Source organism: Centroberyx affinis, unplaced genomic scaffold (assembly GCF_046629955.1).
Source record: "Centroberyx affinis isolate AG114_WGS23_722 - 3 ecotype Tasmania unplaced genomic scaffold, CSIRO-AGI_Caff_v1 ptg000202l_1, whole genome shotgun sequence".
NCBI lineage: Eukaryota > Metazoa > Chordata > Actinopteri > Beryciformes > Berycidae > Centroberyx > Centroberyx affinis.
The window spans coordinates 236,896-262,261 of record NW_027278894.1 but is presented as its reverse complement, the minus strand read 5'-3'; the positions used below and the strand labels follow the sequence as shown (position 1 = coordinate 262,261).

Genomic DNA, 25,366 nt, shown 5'->3' with positions numbered 1-25,366 from the left:
GAATGGGTGTAGTTTTACCCCGGTCCCTTAAGTAACTAATGAAAAGACCCCCTTAGAAAAAAGAACTACAGGAATCCTATAGATAATAGGAATAGCCTACTATATCACAGAAAAACTTTATATATACCATACAGATATTATATGTTAACACACTATAAGCTCTTAAATTAATATTATAGTGATTCCATAAAGGGATAAAAAAAAAAAAACATAAAATAGGCTACTGTAAGATTACTATACTATTGAATACCACAAACCCATTATATGTCCATATAGGAATATCCTTACATTATTATAGTGATACCATAGCAGACAAAAAATACCATAGGGTCAGTATAAACTCACTTTTCTCTCTTTTTTTGTTCAGTGAATTCCAAATTATTAAGACAGAATGTAATTCATGAGTTGAATACATAATTAAGTCTTTAAATGAAGCTAAAAGGATGCTACATGGACCTAAGAGCATAACCTATAATTTCGTAAACAATTATTTGATCGCAATCTTTACCAAAATAGTGCAATTGTTACAGTCAGTGGATGAGTGTCACAGCAGGATCCCGTTTGGTAAATTTAAGAGGAAGGGGCCCTCTGGTGGATTCAGTCACAGGTGCAGCAGTCGGCTCCAGAGCGAGCACAGCTGCTGCCTGTTTAACCGCTCAGCTGCAGCCCAGCAGTAAACATGTCTTCCTTTATGTAGAAAAGAAGCGTCTAGTCTGTAGTACGAGTCACATGACTTGGATTCGAGTCATAATTTGAATTGCTTGAGACTTGACTTGATGTATGAAGAGAAGACTTGAGACTTGATTTGACTTGGGTTCTGGTGACTTGGGACTAGACTTTGACTTGAAAAGGTTGTGTTTGTGTAAATCACTTAGATTGCAAGTTATATTTTTTATGATTATAGAAATCAAAGTCATGATGTACTTGCCAAGTTTTTATCCCATTAAAACCATATTGCATTGAAAAGTCCTAGACTCTTGACTGGACTCCTGATTTCTTCTGACTTGACTTCCTGTTCTACATTTAGACTTGAGACTTGACATTAATGACATGGATTTGACTTAGTAATCTACATTTAGACTTGAGACTTGACATTAATGACATGGACTTGACTTGGTAATCTACATTTAGACTTGAGACTTGAATTCAGACTTGTGCCTCAAGACTTGAGACTCGAGCAATGCTGACTTGGTCACACCTCTAAATAAAAAAAAATTCTCCACCTCACCTCAATGATCCTCAAACTAATATGCATTGATTAGTTGGATATTGAAGGGCATAACACAAAGCTCCTACAGATAAATATACATGTTGCCGAGTCTAAAAGTAGCAACAAGCTAATTTTGAGTGTTGCTTCATATGACTGAATAACATTTCACAATTAGATGTGTTCAATGTGTTGATGTTAAGTTCTTGAGTTTATAGACTAGACTGGTTGTTATGGTAAATCAAATACAAATAAGAGTATTGTTCCAGTGTTTTATATTTTCAGTTAGTTCGCTTCAGGGAAAAGGGACACGCCTGCATTTACAGTTCTTGCCTGAGGAGCTGTTACGCTCCAGAGTCAAACACAGCTCATGTGTGTTGTATCAGTTCACATCCTGTTTGTCACTGCCAACACACCCGACAAGAGCACCGTTAACGCCACAAGCCACTTTCACAAACTCCATCTTCCCTTTTGTGCTGCAAATACTCAACTCAGAATGCCTGAACTGTGCGCCACTGTATTCCTTTTAAAGTTTTTCCTCCATCTGAGAAGGATGGTTGTGATTTCATATTAGTTTCAGAAAATAAATGTGGTTTCTGGGGAGAAGATGTCAATCTTAAAATTGGGCATAAACATGTGCGACTGAAATACTAATCAAATATGAAAAGCATAAAAGTGGAACTTCATTTTATTCCTCATAGACATCCTGTAAACAAAAAGTCAAATATTAGGATGGGGAGAAATTAAAAGGTCATTAAGAGTTTTAATTGATGCATGTTACATTCAATACCCATTGTGATTCTCCCACACATAATTGCATACATACATAACTTTTCTTGCCATTTCAAACGAGGAATGCAACAGACAACTTGTATATGCCTTACACTATCATATATTTACATATCATCCTCCGTTTCTGTACATGGCAAAATCCTTAAATATGACCAAACATCAAATGAGTAATTTAGGATACGATGCATGATTGATTGTGTAGTTTCTTTGAAGCATATTTAATGTACTTTTCCTTCAAAAAAGGCATGTGCACAAAGCACAGTCGTTAAAAAGTGAGTCACACGATTAGACATGATAGGTTAAAAACGTATCGACGATGCCTCCTCTTCATTCGTATTTCACAAGATAAAACTCTTCCTTCAGCAGGGTTGTCTTTTAAAATGCAGACAAGTACAAAAAGACATGTAGGGTAACCAAAGGGAATAGAAAATAAATGGAAAAATGTGCTCAGTGCATTAAGACTTTTTCAATAGAACAAAGAAACTAGAGGCGGTTTGTCCTGCTCCATCTCTGTGATAAATAAATTCACATTGTTACAGGCAGACAGTAAAAGGGCTTGCGTCAAAACCAAAGTACAGTGAGTAAACAAGAGTGGGTCAACTAACTGTGAAGCAAAAAGATTTGTGAGTGCGAAAACTGCACCAATTTCTGTTATTCAAACTGAATCTCACTGATAGATTTATATTCTTTCTCTGGGTTTAGAAGTTAAATTTTCACTTTTGATCAGCCAAATGTTTGTTGTGAGCTACTTTGACAATTTTGCCCTTTCAATCCATCACTATAGATTTGTTGAGGGGGGGGGTGCAAGATACTTCAACTTTGCTACGGTTCTGTTGGGTCTTGGCAGAAAATAGACTCAAAATTTAAAACGTCACTGTATCTCTTATCATTTCAGCCCTGTAACATCAAGTACTGGCTCCAGGAGCTCCGTAACTGCTCTTCTGATCTGTAAACGAACATGTTAGCAAGCGTTAAGAGGAAACTAATTCTAGGGTGACGTCTTGAGTCAGAAGTTTGAAACGTTCCAAACCTTAGTATCTTGAGATTCTCCTTGGTTGAAAGTGACCGATAATCCATTTTTTTCCAATGTATAGGATTTTGAGGAGTCCCTATGACTCCTTGTAGTGCCAATGATTTGACTGGCTGAACAAGCACACACACACGCACACACACACACACACACACACACACACACACGCACACACGCACACAAGCAAACAGTGTAGTGGCTGTCATGTGAGATGGGATGACTTTCAGACTGGCACGGAGACAGCTCAGGTGTCAAAATAACATCCACACAGAGTAAAAGAACGCAAGAGTCCTACAAATTAAGACGGAAAATCAGAAAAACACAAAACAGCATTATCTGTGTGCCCCGTCAGTTGCCGCGATGGCCAACTCCGTTCCCACAAGGAAGACTTTGCACAGGAGTCTGGGTGTAGAAGACAAAATTTGTTTGTAGAACTAGATTGCGGATTTATGCTGTCAATCGCTTCTTCGCTCCACTGCAGCCGTCAACCCTGAAGCAGCGGCAATAAAGAAATGTGCATCACGAGACATTTTTTTTTTTTGCGTTGCTTCCAAATTTATCTCCTTCCCAAAAATCCTCCTATAAAATCAACCTGTGTTGCGTTGATCAAAACGAAAACAGATGTGCGAATCTGGATTTTGGACACAACTCCCTGCTACCAAACCATCATACAAATTCAGTCTAATCACAGGATTTCAAGGCCAAACAAACAGCTTTTTTTTTTTTTTTTTTGACCGTTTCAGAAAGGCCAACAGGTCAACTATTCTATTGCGATTAAAAGAGAAGCAGAAACTCTTTTTTGCCACGAAGCGTGAGCCTAAACGAGGAGAGACAGTCACTGTTGAACTTCAGCCATCCAAAAGCTTCAATGAGTGGCTGAGACATGTAGAAATCTAGCTTTTTGCACCTTGGCATGGTTTTTGACACTTTGCTCTCGGGAGTCAATGGCAGACAGTGTTGATATATGTGTTGATATAAATAACAAAATAGTACAGTATAAATATAGAGATTCTGTGTGTGTGTGTGCGTGCGTGCGTGTGAATGTCGTTCTATGTGTGTGTGTATGCGCGTGTGTGTGTGTGTTCCTGTGTGCGCTTGTGAGCCAGTGTTAGGACGGGACGGGGACGTCAGAGGTGGGGCCTCCCCTCGCCCACCTCGTGGAAGAGCGAGGTGTAGAACTCGGGCTCCAGTTGCTTGTTGCGGTAGCGCTGCACGATCTCGGTGATCTTCTGCTTCCGCCGCACGTGGGGCGGGTTGTACAGGTCGCTCTCCAGACGCTTCCGCCGGCACACGTTGATGACCGTCTGGCGCACGAGGAACCCTGGGAGGAGGACGCCAAGCAGAGGGGGGGGGGGGGGGGGCGTGAGTCGAGAGCGACCGAATGTGACGGTATTGTAATTCTTATGGGTATATAAAGCAATTTCAGCAAATTATTCAAAGTATGCGAACAGCCTCATAAATTTGCTTACAACCGTACTTAAGGTGAGAGAAAAGCCTTAGATGAGCTGATTAATTATAAAGATCTTGGTATAAAAAGTGGCTGACAAAGCTGACCCATCGCAGCTAAAACTGGTTCTCTGTTATCCCCTTTATCAGAGTTTGACTGTTTTTTTTATTAAGGCCTATTATCAGAAACTGCCATCTTATATTAACAATTCCACTGATTTCATTAAGATGTCTAATATTAATGATCTTCCCGAAGATGCCCTATTGTTGAACCTTGATATTTTACACTAAGCCTGAAAATGTTGCCCTTCGTCTCACTAGCTTTGTTTCCCTTCAGGTTTTGCGCAAATTCTAAGCAAACTTTTGAAAAGTCAACAATCTTAAAATGCTAATCTGGTGCATTTCCATTAACGGCTTTTAACCCGAATAAGTAGGTTTGCGTGTGTGTGGGGTGAGACAAGATCACAATGAGCTTCCCAAGAGTTATTTGCCATAGGAGAAGTAATAATTATTCTGTCATGTAATCTGCTGGTGGCCGTATTCTGGGAGGTCACTGTGCAAAGGCATTTTATGGAGAGCCTTTGGGTGCAACGCTTTTGGATCCAGAACAACATTTGATCTGCTGTACAGGATTATCGGGCCGTTCGGGCCCCCAGTTCCACCAGAGGAACACATCGCGAGAGACTATACAAGCTGCCAGTTGTGCAGAATACAGGGTTAAGGTAATTCTACGTCATTATTATTCCAACGCTGTTTTTCGAATAAGCTCTTTATCGACAGACCAACAAATCCACCTGCAAAAACCTTTTTCCAATATTTGGGCAGTTTTTTTTATAGCTTTTTCTTTTTTTTTAGCTTATTCTCATTCGAAACTTCCATTTTTGCATAAAATGGCTTGATGGAAACGCTACTACTGACTTTCAATAGGGAAAAGTCTTCTGGAACCTACACGAAAAAAGGGTCCTGTACCATTTATGGACAGAAAGTCATGGGTCAAATGTTTCAGTTCCTGACAGACAATGTTCCCCACAGGCTGCATTCACAGATGGCTAAACTAGGCTTGCCTTATCTTGTTTTTTTTGGTCTATATGAGATGTATATTTGGGATGTATTCAGGACTCTCTCAGCCTCCAGGTGCAGCTCATTATCATTTGTCACCACTCGTCTGTCTAACAAGGTAAAAACACTGCAAATGCAAATCAGGGAGGGAGATAGCAGGGTTTCCCACAGCGCTATGTAGTCAAGACAGGCCGCCTTACAGAAAGTAACACTACCGCCTTGATTGAAAAATACTGAGAAAAAAATAAAAACATAAAAAAATAAAACTTTAATTACTCAAGCATTTATTTTCATTGAGATCAAAGCAACACAGCTCCCAACCGTGTCATCTGCTGGCCTATGGTGCCACCACAAGCAATAATTAAGAGCATATTTGGGAGCATCATGCTGTGAGTTAATTTTAAAGCCACAATATCAGCAATCCATGTCTAAAAGCCTTTATAATTGGCTATGTTTGCAATTAAGATAGAAACCTCAAATGATTTCTTTCATGCCATTGCAAGCCATGCTATTTGTACTGCCTTTTTCTCTGCATGCAACCACTGGCAGCCTTCATTAGCCCACAAGCAAGCTGATGCAAGTTCAACTTGTCAAACACTTGTCTGTTATTATTTAGGTGAGGTTATTCTCATTGATCCCTCCCTCCCGCCACCCTAACACATTTCCTGTAGGAACCCTGCGATGCATGAGAATCTGTCGCCTCTGCTCTTTTCTGACAAGGCAAAAGCAGAGGAAATGGAGGGGAGGAAGGGAGGAAGCCGTGTCAGCAATTACCTAGCGCTCTGCGGCTGACCACCATGCCGTCCACCAGGGGAATCACCATGCTGAATTTGCCCACAGCTCCGTGCAGCCGGATCCTGAACAGGCCCGTCTTCAGGGGGTGGATGAAGATCAGAGGGACGTCCTTCTCTAGTAACCCTGACCTGGAGCACGAGCAACAAATGGAGGAAAACACAGAGAGAGAGAGAGAGATAGGAGGAGGAGAATTTTCTTGAGAATCTTTTTTGAGACTAGTATCACTTCAGCCTGAGCCACTTGGCTTGTCACTGTACCTGCAGGAAGCGCTGTTGCTCATGCTCGCCTCCAAGCCCGTGCTGGTTTCCGCCAAGAGATCAGACAACGGGAAGTTCTCTGGAAACAAACACATAAAGGCATTCATGTACTTTCTCCTCATTTCGTTGGTCTCACACTTTTTAGAAATGAACTGAATTCACTGAGACTTGTAGCTCTATACTGTATAGGAGAGCAATAAAGGGGAGAGCAATACAGCAGCAATATAGAAACTGTAGAGCAGTTCATGGTATTGAAACAAACATTTTAAAAACTTACATTTACATTTTGGGCATTTAGCTGACGCACTTAATCAGGGTGACTTACAATGAGTTCAACAGCAGAATAAGCTTCAATGCCTGGATCACCAAAAATTACAAGCAACCAAAAATAAGGAGGTCAAAGGTCAGGGCCATAGTGCCTTTACAATATTCCTGTGACCATAGAGCAGGGGTATTCACGGTTTGAGACCGCTGTGCTATGAAAAGAAATAGACCTAAGGAGAGAGATAGAAAGACTTCTTCCCACCAGTAATAGTCCCCAACTACTTGAGGAGAGTAGACTTAATATCGCCACATAAGATGAAACTCAAGGAGAGGAGGCAGTATAGGCAATGTGTGTTTACCAATATCATCAAAGCGCTCCACCCAGACCACAAACACCTTGGTCTCAGGACCCAGCGCCGGGAAAGACTTTCCTGTGGATGACCTCTTGGTCTTCACCAAAGGACTCAGCTACAGAAAGAGCACAACACAGGTTAGGGTTTAACAGACACTAAAACATGTTATACAATGCAGGTTAGCGATCACAATCAGTGTTACCGGCATACAGTTCATATACAATCACACATTACCTTTTTGGCAGACTCCAGGTTGTCGGAGTGGTTGGGGAACAGCTCCAGTGTGAGATTGGGTTGTTTCAGTATACTAGGCATGAGGTCTGAGTTGGTGTCTGCCTCCACTGTAGAGTCACTGTGCACCGACGACTCCTCTGGGAAGCGCCAAAGAAGAAACGGCTGCTTTGTAAACCACGAGTGCCTTGCTATGCTTTCATCACATGTCTATCAAATGTACTTGGAATTCATATTCAAGAAATTCAATCACTGACCAGAGTTTTCAGTTAAAGATGGAACAACGAAGGCAATCTCGGTCAGAGCGTCGGCGTAGTACAAAACCTTCTTCTCCCCATTGAACACTGAACCTCCTGTGTCCTCCGGAGTAGCTGCCTCCTCTATAGGAAGAAAATTAATTCACACTGTTCAACATTTACACATATACCACAGACAAAGAGTTACTGTGATATGCTTTTGGCCATAAAGCTAGCCATAAAAGTGTGAGAAACTGGAGAAGTCCCCTTTCAACATGTGTCTAAAGGCATCTTCAGCCACAATTAGATTTGAAGCTCAGTTCTTTCCTACATCCCGTTCACACACACACACACACACAAACCGAGAGTATTGTGGTATGCGGATCCAAATCAATCCCATGTAGCAGGCAATTCACACTGAGCCTGGTACACAGGAATGTAATATGGGCCATCACGATATAAGGTCATCAAAAGCAGATGCGTTTCCAGTCTGTGTTCAGCATGATGCTGCAGACACAAAGCGACAGCGGTTAAACACTGAACTCTTGATCTTGAAGAAGGCAGCAGGGCCGAAACGTCATCTAATAAACAATATTTTCTTTATATGGAGCAACACTGTATCTTGGTTTCTCCTCTCATAAACACTGAACTTTGACACCAAGCAGACCAGAGTTTCACAGGGCCACTAGTCCAATGTGAAAGTGGTGTTAGGGGCTCAGTTCTTTTAGAGCTAATACTTTGTTCAGCTGAACAGCTTACCTGTTTGTTGTGCATCGTTGCTGTCAGAGCAGGAGTTGAGGGACCAGCTGGTGTCCAGGTGTCCCGTCCAGCCAGGGTGGTGTCCCACGTCCACGGGCCAGCCCAGGGACAGCAGGAACTCCAAGAAGTGGGGCTGGACGCTGGTCGATGACTCCACGTTCCTCAGGATCTGACCACCACAAGCACAGATCCATGATTATTCAGAGATTTTTATACAAATATTCCAACATAGGAAATATACTGAAAAAGGACTAACAACAGAGTGTCTAAGTTTTGAAGTTATATTCAAACTTTTTTAATGCCAGTTACAATGAAATATAATAGAAACATGATATAAGATCTAAAAGTCTCTCAGGACCTGCAGTTACCCCATACAAACAACCCAACCCTTGCAATAGGCAACACTCTTTGTGACATTTATCTCAATTTTGAATGATCATGCATCATTTTTACTTTTTAATTTTTTTTTACATCATATCTTATTTTATACTGAATGCACTGTGTCTTGCTGGAACCAATCAAGCTGTATTCGCTCACCTCGTGGCTGCTTTTCTGTCCAGCCCTCACGTAGAACACAAAGACGGTGTCAAATGGTCGGCAGGGCAGCAGGTCCAGGTAGCTGATGTCATCGAAAAATCCTGGCAAGGATGACTCCAGGCCAATCAGATGAGGAGGTAGACGACTGTTGTTTGGTTCCTATAGAAATAATAAATAAATTATCGGACAACACACAGGTACATACTAGGTTTAGACTAATATATTGGTTTGCCGATACTGGCCTTTGATTAAAAATCAGATATTGACCAGTCGGTGTTGTTCACCTCTGATATGATGGATATGATGTAGTTTGTTTGGTTACATATTTATGTAAAATTTATCAATATTACACTGGTTGCCTATGGGAACCCCTTAATCTGACTGGTTCCAATGCGACATTTTGATCAATATAAGTATGCATGAATAGGCGATAATTATTTTTATGATTATTATTATGTGTTTCAGTGGAGAGTTTTAGTGTCCCATGGTGGTCTAAATGCTGTTTCAGAGGCTTTTCCACCCTGACAAGAATACAGCACTGTGCGAAATGCTGAAACACTTTGGAAATCTTTTGGCACAGAAATGGTCAAATTTAAACATACAACAGATTTTTTGAACTACAGTCAACCACAACAACCAAATAACCACAACAACCAAACAAACTAGAATTACAGACCTTCAGTGCCTCCAGAGACAGAAAGCCGAAGTGGGAGAGGAAGAGGCGTGCTGTCTGGAACTCTTGGGAGGGCGCAGGGGGTTTGCAGTCTGTCTGGGGGTCGGGGAAAGGCTTGGACCTCCAGACGTCCTCGCTGTGACGCTCCAGGGTGTTCTCATAATCGATCTGCTTTGTCATCATGCTGCGAAGCCTGTCATGCTGAACCTCCAGCTGAAAAGAGCAGTTTTAGGGTTTGTAAGATGCCGTAGCTGATGGTGAATGGTGGTTCACTGGTGAATGGTGGTTAATGCACAAAGAGAAAGTTGTTGTCCCACAGTCCAAATACTGAGGTTTCACCTCCCAAAGTCAATGTGCACCAGAGGTTTAGTCTTCCTTGCTGCTGTTGGTACCAAACATTTCATCTGTGAACTAGGGCCAGACAGATATACTGGGATTATACTATTATAGATAGATATACTATTTGCTAAATTTAAGAAATATATATTTATCAGCCAAGTGTTGGTAATTCATATCAATGGTTCAAATGTTTGGCGCCAAACCAGATATTGGATTATGAGAGAAAAACAATTATTTGTTATGAAAACCCCTTTTCCTCCAGACACCCGAGTGACCTTTGAACCCTCTCCAACAACTCACGTGTGGGTGATTACACTTCAGTGTATTTGTAGTTCTCGCTTCATCCTGCCAGCCCATACAACCCACCTGAGTTTGTATGATAATAAATAATATTAATAATAAATTTCCTGTTTGGCCCCATTTCAGCCATGAAAACAATCTTTCCAGCATATACCTGTAGAATGATTTTATTTGACAATAACTGGCCACACAAGAACAACAACCGGATGATGGAGGGGTCAATAGGGAGCAATTCTCTCACCTCCTTATTGACAATGTCGTCCAGGTCAGGGATGCTGACATCAGCTTTGACAAGAGGGATCTTGTCCACCTCTTCAGGGAAGGGCCTCTGCTTGACGTTGTACTTGATCCCCACGTCATTGTTAGGTGCCGGACGGCCCTCGGGAAGAAACACCTGCTGTATGGGAGGAGAAAAGTGGATGGATATGGAATAGAGTTATTGTCATCAAGGAAATGGATGTGGAGTTTTACGATGACATAGTGCTAACATACGTTAAAACATTTTGGAGTCAATATTCTTTAATATTAGAGCCTTTCGTGATGCAGCAGTCTATGCTATGTGATCTCACCCTCTGATTGGCCCGAGCTCCTCTGGGTTGGTGGAAGAGCTGCATGGTCCAGGCATGTCTTCCAGCCGTCCCTCGGATCAGAACTGTGACTGATGGGCTGGGGTCTGTGAGGACAGACACATCATCATTTATGGAGCAGCAGGATGGCCTATCATTAGTGAACCACAGGCTGGCAAAAAAAAAAGAAAAAAAAAAGAAATACCTGCCAAGATAATTTTCACCAACCCAACTGATTAATATACATTTTTCATAGAAATGCTGTGTGTTGAATAAAGTATAATTTCCCTATTTGGTACATCTCCACAAATTATGTAACCCTAACCATATTTCTAACTTTAACCCCAACCCCAGGCCAGACACTGAATATCTGTAAACTACTTTTCACACAATTATGAGTTTCACTTGAAACTTAGTAGACTTTTTAGTGACACATTATAGTCACTTGAGTTCAGTGTCAACATTAGATATCCAAATAAAGTCTGACATACATAAAGTGAAAGGAAGGATCCACAGTGACTGCGCTACTCACTCTGCTCATTGCCCAGAGGCTGCTCCAGCATGGCCAGGATGACCGAGTTGTCCAGGACAAAGTAGCGGAAGTTGCTGGCTCCTGTGGAGCTGAGCCTGGCATAGCGGATCAGGGTGTCTTCATTCAGCAGGCTGCAGGTGGAGGCTGGTCCGCTGGGAGAGGGGAAGGCCCCCAACACCTGCATGATACTGGGGAACACCACAGCAACACAAGGAGGGACAGAAATGTAAGGAAATTGGGTCAGTGGGTACAGTAGAGGTTCCTAGTTCTTCTCTAATGGTCGTTTGTGTGCTGTGTGGAGGTTAAGCAGAAAAAAGTACTAATTTCTGCTAAAAGGAAACTTAATAAATCACTCCACATTCCAAGTGAAAATCATACTCAATAATATTTAGATTAAATGAGATGAAACTTTAATAATCCCCATGGGGAAACTGTAATTACAAGAAAAGAGCATATTGAGAATAATATGCTCTGTCTGTCCAGTGTACTATCAACTGTTTTTTTTTGCTGGGCCATAAGAAAGACTAGGCTTTGAGGACATAAGGAGCCTCACCAGGACAGAGTTGCCTCAGCAGCGTCCTTCACCCTCATTGAGGCCGGGTTGTGCTCCTTCTCCCCTTTATGTCGGACTTCCTGTTCCTGGCGGGACTTGCTACCAGAGATCCCCAGCTCCACGATTTCCAACACCTCTACCAGACAGTCCTGATGCAAAAAAAGAAAAAAAAATGGTCCAACCACCTACATTTGACTTCAGCCTCTCTTATTTGCATCCAGATCTGGGTATAGCAGTGAAAACGAAAGTACGAAAATCATGTCATTAAACTTGACCTTTTGAATTTTAGTCTATTTTTTTCTTGACCATTCATTTATCACAATGTGGGGTAAAGTTTGTGTATTCAAACTTCAGTTAACCAAAAAGCATAACCCTACCTACATAACCCTTACCCTACCTAACCTAACCTAACACATTCTGGCCAAACGAGAATCTAGCCTGAAGACTTACCTTCTCATCCAACATGTCAGGGTGTTCTGTGAGCCACACACACAGAAACTGGAAGGCAGCTACAATCATGGAGTGGAGGTCTCTGGATTGAAGAGGAGCTGGACGGCTACACTGGTACACAATGTACCCACATATAGAGCTGACAGCACGTTTACGGTCTGCAGAGTCTACCCCCGCCTTTACCTGCGAAACACACAGGTGGAGAGATACAAAACAAAAAAGGTACATTGTGAAATTCTCCATTCCATCTATTTGGGAAGAATTTCAGCACATGGGTGTTGTGGTGATAACTGCATAACGTTGCACTTCAACATTTGTGCATTAAAGACAAGTTTCAAAAGTTGATTACAGTAATGATAGATTTACACTGAACCATTGTGGTTTAAGAAAGTTAAAGAGTAGTGGGTGAAGTGGCAATATACCAGTTATAGCTGGTTGAGCCCTGGTTGGATAACATGGAAGACATGGTCTTACCTTGGCCAGGACTAGAAGTTATTGAAGACTGGACCTAGGTAGGGTACACTGAGTCTCTGTGGTGTCTGGACATTGTAGCCTTACCTTGGCCAGCCCAGCCAGTAGCTCCAGGGCGGCTAGTGAAATGCTCATGTCCTGCCTCCACTGGGAGTTGAGCCTCTGGGTGACCAGGTGGATGCTGCGCACCAGCAGGCCTGCCGCTGTATCTGGAAGAGCTAGAGCATATAACACCACGAAATACCAACCACCGCAGAGAAAAGAACAGAGCAGGATAGAGGTGACAAGGCTGGGACATCAGAGCTAAGGTTTACACAGCTGGGAGGATCCTGGATGCCCAGTTACTAGTTTTGTCATGCTATTAAAGAACATGCATTAGAAGAGGCTTTCAAATCAACACTGCACACAATGACTATTAAAAGACTGTTGGATTACAGAATACAGTAAATAAATTAGTGACCAGGCAAAGACACAATCTTTGAAATGCCTTTGTTTAGGCAGCATTTCTTCAATTAGAAAGAAAAACAAACTGCAAGACTTGTTTGACCCAGCGGCAAACTGTTGTCCAATAGCACAGCATCACAGCAAATAAGTTTCACCTACAGAGACATTTTACCCAGCGCTTCTTAACTCTGCATACCACTTTAACCACGTTAGCTATGAAGAACAGAGGTGTTAATCCAATGAGTTGCATTTTCTATACAGATCGGCAGCCAGGTAATGGATCACATGAAATTATATAGTCTTCTAGCAAGGCTGTTATGCCTGATCTAACCAAAGCTGATTATTGGTGCTTATGGCTACCGTGTAAAAACATCATGCACTAGGACGATAGCTTAGTTTATGTGGAGTAGCCGAGTGTGTCCTTACCGTAGTCTCGGAGCAGGGCCTGGGCAGGACGCTCAGAGTCAGGGCTGGTGGCCTCAGTGCTGCCCCCGCTGGTGAAGCTAATGCCACTGCTGGTGCGGCTGTGGCTCTGGCTCCTCACTGTCATGTGGCTCCCATCTATACTGCCCTACCACGACAAAAACACGACAATCTTGACACCCAGCCCATCATACTGCATCAAGCACCAGTAAAAGGTTGGTTGCTTATCAACAGAGACAATAGTGATCAGTCTTACTGTTTCAGTTTGTGCGCCTATGGACTCCAGCAGTGCCGAGTCTTGGACGATATTGAGCATTGCACCTGAAAAGGGGGGGACAACAATAGAAAGATATGAACACAGTCCAAAATTAATTGTGTCTGCAAAAACATGGCACAGGTAATATGGAGAAGCGGAATGAACAGATATTGAATATATAAAGAGGCCAATAGATACCTAGGATGAGTTGTGTGTTGGTGGGGTCGGTCTCAGTCTGCAGGGCTCCGATCAGGATGTTGACCAGACGTAGCCTCAGGGACAGGAAGGACACGGGCTGGTCATGAGGACACCCATCCTCCTCACTGAACTTCCCCTCCAGCAGAACCTAAAACACAGTCAACACCCTGGATTTTACTAAAGGCTAAGGTACCCATGTGGTAGTTCGGGCACAAGGCTGGGTGGTTGAAGACCATCTAAGAGCACAAGACAACCTTCAGGAGAAAAGCCATTTGAAACATGTTCAAGTATGACTGGGAGTGATTTAAAGGTCTTTTGCAAGAAAAAGATGCAATTACACTTTTTGGGGCTTAGAAGTTTCACATTTTTATTTAGGTGGTCAGCTAAAAAAAAAAAAAAAACTGACTATAATGTATCGCTAAAAAGTCTACTGAGAAAATATTGGATTGTTACTCTGTATTGGTAGATAGTCAAAATTTAATAAGCCGGATTGTTATCGCAGCCAAAAAAACTGAATTGGGACTTCCCTAGTTCATGTCATGTAATTAACAAACATTGCAACTGAATCCAAGGCTGTATTGTTAGCTTGAAGACAAGACAGATAGGAACCAAAACTGTACCTCTGATTTGATGTTGCCAAAGTGGTGTGGCAGCGGCAGCATGGCTAGGAGGATGTTGATGGAGGCTCTTCTCAGATCGGTAGGGTTTACGTACATCTTGAACTTGGACAGCTCCCTGGTAGAGAAAAGCAAATTTGATCAGCTTGAGCTTCTTAAACTATAGCAACATCCCAAAAATTGACTTCTAATGAGAACCACCACTGAAATCATAGGGTTTGGTGGGTAGATTGACAGATAACACATTCGAAAAGATACTAACCAGCTAAAAAGATGCTAATTATACGTTAACTATGCCTATAATTCTGTAAACCACTACCAATCTAACCTGTCTGGTAGAATGGTCTCCAAGGCAGCTATGAAGTAGGGCACCACTACATTGATGCCCTTCAGGTCAGAGCAGAAGAGAGAAGAAGAGTTGAGGATGATAGAAGCCAGGACTGGTCTGCAGATGAAATCAAAGATCTGGAGACCCTGAATCAGGACCATGTAGAACCTGCAGAGAAAGAGAAATATCCCTGAGCTTCTGACAAATTCAAATACAGTAGCTATGCTCCCTACTTGTTTTTGATGGTTTTTCAACAGCTCACAACACTAACTCTGCATCCAAAATGATATGATATATCATGTTACCTGGACAGGTAGACGGGTAGAATTTCTTCTCCGGTTTTCTTGCTGCAGAAGATGCGACAGAGAGTCCCGCAGGCCTCGGCTCGGCCTGCCTCGTAGCTCTCTGGGAACTCGTTGGCGTCAAACATGGGGTTGGACACCATGGAGTCGGTGGACATCTGGGAGCCCTTCCTCCTCAGCTCCAGACCCACTTGAGTGGCTATGGCTGTAGAGAACGGGAAGAGACAAAGAATGAAAGGACCCTGAATTGAAGCGTGGCCATCAGTATATACATGCATGTAAAAAAAAAAAAAAACACTGAGGCAAACGTATATCTACTATATGCGCACTGCAACAAAAAGTAAACATAGTAAAAACGCAAACTGAAACATCAACAGACCATAAAGCAAAAGAAAAAAAAAATATCACACTCAGAACAAGGAAGAACAAAGACTTCAATGACTGCAAACACACACTCACGCCATTAACAGGCATACAAAGAAGGGACCTCTGACACAAAGAGTTTGCCACGAAAGTTCTGGCTATCACTGGCACAAAGCATAAGCAAGTGTAGTGTGTTGATACCAAAATGTGACTCATTCCCTGCTGCAAGACCACAAAGCAAAATCCCTGTGTCAGCTCCCTTGCTGTTGCAATTATATCACTGTCACTCAAGGTACAGACCATTCACTTCATGCATTGAGGCACCAAACCAATAGTCCAAACTCAAGTGAACTGACAATACAAAAGGAAATTACAATAAACGAAACATTAATGCTGAACTTGAGGGGGTCTGAGGCTAAATAATAAGGATTAGTGTGACCCAAAGAAAAGGAAATGAAAAATTTAAATATGGTGGCGTAGTCACAAACTGGCAACGTTATGGTCGAGACAAGTGGTGAGTTGGTGGCCCCATTCCATCACCATTGGAGAACGCTGAGAGAACGCTGGTGAACGTTCATGACAGGGAGTGGGAACAGAAAAAAAAATGAGGATAAAGAAAACAATGGCGATGGATCATGAAGAAATGAACTAAAAAGCAGGAATTTGTCAAGAACCGACTGCGAATCAAGTGAGAAAAAAAGCTGCCGTTCCTACTTACAAGATTTATAAGAAAGGAGAATTTGGATAAAAGAGGCTGCAAGATAACAGAAATAGTGGAGAGACACAAAATCAAAGCAGAATCCAATATTTTGGGGTCAATTCATATCAAGCATGAATTGTGTTTTTTGTTCTCCTCAATGGATGACCTTTGACCCACTACAACTGTTGAACATCACTCAGACATGGCAGACACGTGCAGGACACTACACCAAAGAGAGAGGAAAATAAATGGAGAGACACTGATATGCCCAATTTCTCTTCAAATACTTGTCTTATTAGCATAAATGTGCGTTGTTATTGACTCCTCCATTAATTATTCTACACTGTAAGGTTATGAAGAAGTCAATGTTATGAGTGTCAGAATAAAATCTTGAGACTCCCGTAGGATATGTAGAACGCATATGGTTATATCCTATATGCGGTATCAGCTGTGTTTAATTAGTGGGCAGATGTAAATTGATTTTTGAATCAGACTAAAATCTCATACCAGGCCACTTCTAACCAAGCCCTCCACTCACACAAAAGGCACAAGGAACTTTCAACAACGGCGAAAAAGGAAAGAATATCCTGCACAACATACAGTAAAAAACGCAAACACTGAAAACACAGATAACTCCACAAAAACACGTACTAATGAACACAGCAACGAAACACCCACCTGTCCATGCACAAATGAAATGTCGGCCTAAACATGTTACGGCAGCTAAGCTATTGGCCGCCGCCTGAGGCTGGCTCCTTACCAGTCATGCTGGGGTCTCGGCTGAGGCCGCTGTGGAGCTTACAGTGGACGAGAGCGGCGTCAAAGAGCCACTGCCCGAACAGGTTGAGGATGCTGTTGACCTTGGGCCGGGCCGGGGCCGGCAGGGGCCGAGACTCCCAGCTGCTCTGGTTGGGGCTGGACAGCAGGGTCGGGGAGGACGAAGTCTGCTGCTGCTGCTGCTGCTGGGACGCTTTGGTTGGTTGTCCACCACTGCCCTGTGGGGTGGGGTGGGTGGAGGTAGAGGTGGATGCCTGATTAGGCTGCTGACATGACTAGCATAGCTAACACAGCACCATACCTTCAAAATACAGAGCGCTCAGGCAAGAAAAATCATGTGATCGCTTGAGATTTCTTCACAGGGTGGCTGTGGGTTTCAGATAGCCAAATGTAAGATGTTTTACAGTAAGATATTATCAGTGCTACCTGAAATTGAATTTAAGACCAATTTAAAAACAAAAATCTGGCAGACACAGCTTATTTCTGATTGAACATAGCTAATTATGCCCTGAACACAGCAGAAAAGCAGCAGTCAGCAAAGTAAACAAATGTGTGAGCAATGCTAAAAAAGTATCAAATGGACTATTAGAACTGAAATGTTGTGATAATTGCTAGATCACATTTTAATCGATTTTTGGGTTGAACTGTTGGAGATTGTGTTTGACCTATGGGTGTGTGAGTGAACACAATCATTCGTCATGATGGCAAAAACTATGAAAATAAGGCCCAGGTTGAAAAAAGCTGGAATAACCCCTTAAAGAAAAAAGAACAGCAGGAAATTGTTTAGGGGCATGAAGTCGAGAGGAAATCATTTGATGTGACGTCAGCAAACTGCACATAGGGAGACAGTGGTGAATGTCTGATTAGGCTGCTAGCATAGGCCCAGAGTGACCAGGCAAGGAAAATCAAGTCATTGTTAGAGATTTCTTCACATGACCATTTGTAAAGATTCCAACCTTTTTCAACTTTGCACTTATGTTATGGCTGTATGTCATGCTCAGACTTACAGTTGAACTCTTGCTGGTGGTTTTGGTGACCACGGTATGCCGCTGCTTGCGGCTGTGAGGGGGCGTGGTGTTGTTGACGGAGGGGGGCGGGGACATGCTCAGTCTGTTGACCGGGGTGGGCGGGGCACTGTCTGCTCTGGGACGTGATATACCTGTTGAGAGGAAGGTGAAATGAGATGTGCACAAACAGTTTTTCCCACGTAGTGAGGAAAAATCGTCTTATTAGTCTTAACAGACAAATGATATTACAACTAATAAATTCCTTGTCCCTTCTCTCTTCCAGTGGACAGAACTTGTACTTTGGGTAAATGAACTAATTCGGAGGCATTTTGCCTTTTCTAATGTTATGCAGGAGAGAGGAGAAAAGGAAGTGCTTTCAGATCCAGTTAGTTGATCATAGACAATATTAATACACCAGGTCTGCATGCAAGACAACGGTTAGACATGAATCACCCATGATCTTCATCCACCTTGATCAAATGCCTTTACTTTTTGTGCCTGCAGTAGACACCTTGTTGATGATCATCTTGTAGCTTAGCTTGTATGCAATTCCGGGACATGTAATTTTGCTCAAGCACAAAACTAACACCAAGTGTTAAACATCGTCACCACCAATAAACATGGACAACTCCATATGCCCATGTTGTTATAAGGTGCGTCAGCTGATGTTTGTACCATGAGACAGCAGCACTGGACAAAAAGAGAACACCCTCTCCCGTACATCTCTCTTTTCAACAGAGACACCTACAGTGTAAAGAGAGAAATACACACTGACATGTTTCTATTCAAATATTCATGCAGGTATTCCTCACATTCTCAGCCTTGCTTTTACTCAGGAGTAGTGCTTCAATGACTATGTTGTAACAGCTGTAACCGAAAATTCCTGATGCATGGCACTGCCATGAATGTTGAGTTTTACCATTTTAGGAGAAACCACTGTGCCGGTTTGTGATCCTAGTAATCAAAACATCTAGGCTAATTGAAATGCACATGACAAAAATAGTTTCTAAATGAGGATTATTTTAATGTAGATTAGCGGTGTGTCCCCCTCTATGATGAACCCTCTTCAAAATGACAGGTGCATGAGATTACTACATTTCAGGGAATCCTCAAGAGACATATAATAATCAAATTCTTCAAGGTTAATCAATCAAAGGCACATTGTATAATTTCAGTATTCAGTAGTTACATATAAACCTGATACAATTAGATTTGAAAGACAGTTATGTATCCAAAAACTATAGTGCTGTCCGTTTAACATCAGGCTTTGGGCCATTCACAAATTGGACTTTCCAATAGGAAGTTTGAGATAATCTTTAACTCAAACTTTTATAAAAAGACCATCAAATTACACTCCTCATTCATGCCATTAGGATAGAGCATTTTAAGGGTGTGAATCCAAAAACATTGTCTTCTGAGTAAAGACTTTTCAGTGTCACTACCTCTGTGATTTGGCCGAACTGTCTCAATTCCAATACATGTGAGGTGGTGGGCTACAGGTGAAGTGATATCACCATGTTTTATATTGCTTCTATGTTCATCTAGTCTAATTTGGAGTTTGCGAGATGTTTGGCCAATATTTTCCACCTTGGCAGAACAGTAAATATATATGACTTGAGTGGTGTTACATGTGATGAGAGATTTAACACTGTAGTCTTTATCTGTGTTATTGTCAATGAACTTGCTAATTTAGTTTGTAGTCATCTCATGCACCTGTCATTTTGAAGAGGGTTGATTCTAGAGGGGGACTGAGGAAGGCCGCATAGCTGAAAACGTTTTACCTGCTGGGACTAAAATAATCCTCTTTTAAAAACTATTTTTGTTGTGTGCAACCCCATCATTTCATTTAGCCTAGAGTTTTACCATTTTACCATTTCAATCTGAGATGAATCCCTTTTGTTAGCTTTGGCACATGTTGTATGACATCTGGATAAATGTGATAAAGACACTCAAATTCCTCCCAAATGACCCGTGAATGTGCTTTTCACCTTAACCCAGCGTGCTCTTACCCAGGAAGGCATCCACTAAGCAGCTGATGCCCCTCATGGCCCTGAAGAAGATCTGGGGCAGCTGCTTCAGACAAGGGTGAAGCACTACCTCCTGAGGGATGCCGCTGGAGTTGAGAAACTGCTCCTGAAACTTCGGGGTGGTGCTCACTATCGCCGGGTTGCTCAGGTCCACTGGATTGCTGGAAACCACAGAGAGGGTACCAGGTGCTAAAGTCCAGCGAAAAGCTTACACATGCCAATATAGCCTGTTTGGATTCTATTTCTGAAGAGGAACAGACATGTTTCATACATGGCTTTTTTGGAGAAGTTCAGCTTAATTAGTTTGAAGTGATGAACTTCATAATTTCCACAAGATAGCAGCGAACAAAACATTCCTCTCACATGGGCCTGCATCCTCAAAAAAATGCATGAAAAATCAGCCTGTATGTGCTACAGGTGTGCAATTTTCTATGTTTTCAATTTTAGACGGTTGCTATAGCACCACCATTAGGAAGATTGGCCCCACATTACAGTATGCACCATTTTGGACAGGACCAGACTACTGTACAAAGTTTTGTGCATTTGCATTCTTGGGAAAGCAGTTTGTGAGAAAGAAAGGGAAATTAAAACAGACAGAAAGATACAAAGAACATGTATAAACACAATAGGCTAGAAGTTTTTTTTTTTCATAGATGGGAAGTAGAGTAAGTAGAGAGGGGAAATCATTTAACGGGAAGAGGGTGACGTGAGGTACCATTGCAGGTCTACGCACCTGAGCATGTGGAGGAAACGGTACCAGGTCTGTGCCACGCAGTCGTTGTCCATCTCCACCGGAATCAGGTTGGCATCCTCGTCAGGAACTTTAAACGGAGGGAAGGAGGGGCCGTGGGTGAACCGCAGCAGTCTGGATTGAATAAGATAGGCAGGCAAGCACATATTATCACATATACAGTTGAGCTGATGTGCATTTTTGAGTGAAGTACCTGTATATGGGACAAATATCCCAATCAGCCTCTTACCTGGAGGTGAGGGCGCAGGCCACTCTGCTCCACTGCTCCACAACAGGTGGGTGGTGTCTCCAGTTGGCCAGCATCTCCCTTGCCGTCTTCCAGTAGGGCGGCGTAGGAAAGCAGCGGGCACACGCCAGCAGCCACACCTCAAACAGCACTGCCATCAGCTTCTCTGCCAGTTTCTCTGCCACCCCAACTGGACAGAGGGGAATATATTAGGGGGGTTGGGTAGTGGTGGGTCGCTATTGGTCAATAGCAATAAGCACCGAGAGACTGTGATTCACAGCGATTTTAAAACAGCTAAGAGACGTTGTTAGGCACAGTGCAAAGCAGAGTAAATGCCTCTTCTAAAAATAAAAAAAAATGAAAAACCGGTTGGGTAGCTTATTGCTTTTATAAAACAGTCTCAACACACCAATGTAAAAAAAAACTGAAACAACGCAAAAAAAAAAAAAATGTTTATGATAAATGATAGATTAGTTTACTGAAAACATTGAAAACAGCACTGTGCACTAAAGGGACCAATGTTAATCACATGATGTAGCAACTGTTACCAGGAATCCAGTAAATAAACCTGCAAGTAGACATATTTTGCATTCATTCATGCTGCCATATAGATCTTAGCTCTGAAAGTTGGGGTCAAAAAACAACAACATTTTTTATATAGCCATTGGCCACACACAGTCCGAAATTCTGCAGCCAGATTCCTGACATAAACATAGACAACAAAGCATATTAGTCCCATTTTAGCATTATTTCATTGGCTACTAGTATAATTTAGGACTGATTTTAAAATCTACCTTTACCTTTAATAGGCTTAGGTGATGCATTTTACATCGCCTGTAGCAATAGTGTTTTTTTAAGAAAAGAAGAACTGCATAGTTGAGCATGAACAGTGATAGCCACCATGGCTGACCTAACAAACAAAAGAGAAACTCAAACTGCATCAACAGAAAATCCAAGGAGAAAGTCACAGTACTGGACAAACTGTTTGATTGACAGGTGATCTCTGGGAAGTGCAGTGCAGAAACACCACAGCAATGACTGCATAGCAGCAATGATTTAGATAATAAAAATATATATAATCTTACAGATTACCTCTGTAAAACACATTTAAAATGCACTTTTCAACAGTTGCTTATACTTGAAATATGATCTGTATTGGGTTTTTATACTTCTTTAATTACTCTGTGCATTTGGCCATTGTATGCTGTTCTTCTATTACTGTTTTTTATTGTTGACATGTATTTATTACATCTCGTAAAGCACCCTCTGTTTGAAAAGTGCTCTATAAAGAATTATCATTATAATTATATTATCATTACTACTGATAAAGTAAATCCAGCAAGTGAGGTTGCAGTGGACAAGGCAGGCTGTACCTCCAATAGTGGGCGGGGCCAGTAGTGTGTCATTGATGCGAAGCAGGAAGAGCAGCAGCACCTCCCAAGTTTCCCTCACCATGGAAACAGACTCTCGTGCCAGTTTCTGGACTGCAGTCAGAACCTGCTGGCACAGCCTGATGTGGTTCAGACTGTGCTGCTCAGGCCTGGAGGGAGTGGGGAAGTGGGGGAGGGATGAAAATGGAGAAATGATGAGATACAGGGGGGTGAAAAGAGAAAGGAAGTGTAGAGAGGAGATCAGGCATTGTGAGTCACATCAGGGGACAATTGGTGGATGCAAAAGAAATGGGGAGACAGTCCAATAGTGAGAGGCTCAAGTGAAAGATAAGATGAATTTTAACTTTAATGATCCCTGTGGGGAATTTGGTCATTGTAGAAGCAAGTTAAAGGATATACCAAATAAAAATAAACTTAAGAATGGAGCAGATGAGGACGACTACACTAAAGCGTATTCTATGTGAATGCACAGTATGAACAACATGAACAGCACGTATGCAGGATGTGCAGAATAACAGCAGTAGGCATGCAGAAACAAAGAAATCAATGAAAAATATGTAGGATGTGAAAATATACAAAGTAAACATATATGCAGCGTGCAAATAAATGAAAAACTATAAAAATATCAAAAATATGCAGTTTATAAAAAATGAGGAAAAATCAGAGAATATGAAGAAAAACAAATTTGCAAAAATCAATCAAAACGCAAGATTAAGTCCAATGAAAGCAGAATTACTAGTTTGCAGCACTGATAAGAAAAACAGCAGCAAACTAGACGAGGGAAAAAAACAAACGACAAATGGAATGACCACAACCAGCCAACTGAACAACTCTAATGACTAATCCTGGTGGCTAATGAGGGATCACTAAACATCTGTGTCATACCTCGGTACGAAGACGTTGTAGAGATGTTTGAGGATGGTCTGGACGTACAAATTGGGCTCCTTGACCACAGGCTGAGGCATGGAGTCCCTGGGCGAGACCAGGGCCATCATCCAGTCTGTATACACATCCACACACAGCTTGACAGTGTCCCCCTCTAGGGGAAGGGTTAGGCCGTAACACAGCACCTCCATGGTCCACTTTACCTAGGAACCAAACAATTATCGAGTCATTAAAATTGAGTTTTTAATTTAGTGTGTGGTTAGAATGAAAGCCTGCAGAATCTTTGCGCATGATGGCACATGGTTGAGAACCAGTGAGTTATAATATATGTATGGGTCTGAGTTACAACAGCGTGGGCCTCTTCCTCACCTCCTTGTCTGTCTTGAGGATGTTCTCTGTGGCCACGGGGCTGACAGCCGTCCCCAGGGGCTTGACTACAGCGTTGGCTACTTCTGTGCCCACGCTGGCGGGATAGGTGTGCAGGACACTCAGGTGGCCCTGGTCACTCTGCACCACCAGGTGCAGCGAGCGCCACTCAGAGTACATGCTGCCGATATCTGCTGCACTCTACTCACACCACCTGCCTCCACCTGCAAAGACACACATATCACATATCTTCATATGGCAGGCTAGGAAAGCAGTGAACGGGCTATGTAGTATATAGCACCAGTAACGTTACTAACTCTCGTGTGGAGAGAATGTCATCCAAAGTCCATTCAAAAAACTGGCAATATAATGTTTCCTTGCTAATTGAGAAACGTCCACACGTCGTACAACACGACTGCAGACCTTTATGTGAGTCGTCAGTTGTTCTGGTAAGTTCGGCATACAGTTGATCCACCAAGCAGCACTTTACTTCAATAAAATTTCAACTTATAGGATTGGTTGACACTGTCCGCTACCGCCTTCCACCCTGTATTTTGGTGGAAGAAGATTGCGGGACTAAAAGGCAAATCAACTGTAAAAAGTTTAAATTTAATTACAATAAGTGTTGTTTGGTGTATTGGGTGTATGCCGAATTCAAGAGTGGATCCTAAACATTTCGTACAAGGTCTTAAGTCATGTTCAACGAGGGGTGTATTTTTTTCCAGTTAACAAGGACACAATTGCCAGATTTTTCATGAAATTTGGCGTGTGTTCTCTCCATACCAGAGAATGGAACGTATCATGGCTAACGTTACATTATATCTAGCTCGTTAGTTGGCTTTATGCTCTCTAGGCCTTGAAATGTCAGGTAATGGCATAAACAAACCACACTGTAGCTGCAACGTCGGGTCGACAACAAGAGCTGAGGTATCACAACCAGGAAACAGCTCTTGAAATGCTAACGTTACTGGTCAGCTAGCTAGCGTCGATATCATCACATCTTCGTAATCTTGCTAATGACGTTAGCTTAAGTTAGCTGTTGACTAGGTTCTGTGTTAACAGATTGTCTCCCTGAATAAGACAGTTAAGTGTTGTCAAACATTGCAAGGATAACCAGAAGTGAACACATGAGCTATTATCTCTAACTACGTTGTAGTTGATTCGATGTTAGTAGCTAGCTTAGCTAATGTTCGCTAGCTCGTTTGCTGACATTAGCTGAGCTGGCTGTCATTTGTGCTAGCTAACTTTGCAATGAGACCAGTGTTAGCTCGCAAGCTAAGTAACCAGTAGTTTTATCATTACCTGGACCGACTGCAACTGTTGTCATAACAAGGGTCTGAAACTCACAATTCGTGCTTGCTAATGTATCCCGGTCTAGATCATAACAGCCTCCATCTTCGCAATGTCAAGGCTTGGATAGTGCAGCTTGGTTGGCTGTAACGGGGAAGCAAAACC

The 25,366-nt window shown here is 42.2% G+C and overlaps 1 protein-coding gene across 6 annotated transcripts; it reads right to left on the bottom strand.

Annotated features, from left to right (window-relative positions):
• Positions 1–1,890: 1,890 nt before the first annotated feature.
• On the bottom strand, positions 1,891–25,321 carry LOC139660862 (ral GTPase-activating protein subunit beta-like). Of its 6 annotated transcripts, none has more exons than XM_071539123.1 (32): positions 25,214–25,321; positions 23,915–24,135; positions 23,546–23,748; positions 22,643–22,809; positions 21,273–21,459; positions 21,026–21,157; positions 20,275–20,453; positions 18,941–19,009; positions 18,266–18,417; positions 17,242–17,476; positions 15,422–15,623; positions 15,117–15,284; positions 14,792–14,906; positions 14,172–14,319; positions 13,974–14,038; positions 13,721–13,865; positions 12,938–13,068; positions 12,380–12,562; positions 11,930–12,078; positions 11,377–11,564; positions 10,848–10,951; positions 10,520–10,675; positions 10,279–10,344; positions 9,643–9,852; positions 8,967–9,125; positions 8,430–8,598; positions 7,692–7,814; positions 7,438–7,574; positions 7,210–7,318; positions 6,587–6,665; positions 6,309–6,457; positions 1,891–4,350 (listed from the first exon to the last, which is right to left on the bottom strand). In XM_071539123.1, exons 2-32 carry the CDS (start codon positions 24,089–24,091, stop codon positions 4,157–4,159), a joined length of 4,650 nt encoding a protein of 1,549 aa, XP_071395224.1. In that variant the 5' UTR covers positions 24,092–24,135; positions 25,214–25,321; the 3' UTR covers positions 1,891–4,156. The 6 variants fall into 6 exon arrangements, with proteins under 6 accessions (XP_071395224.1, XP_071395232.1, XP_071395240.1 ...); XM_071539131.1 differs by having other exon boundaries at positions 12,938–13,059; XM_071539139.1 differs by lacking the exon at positions 10,279–10,344.
• Positions 25,322–25,366: the final 45 nt, after the last annotated feature.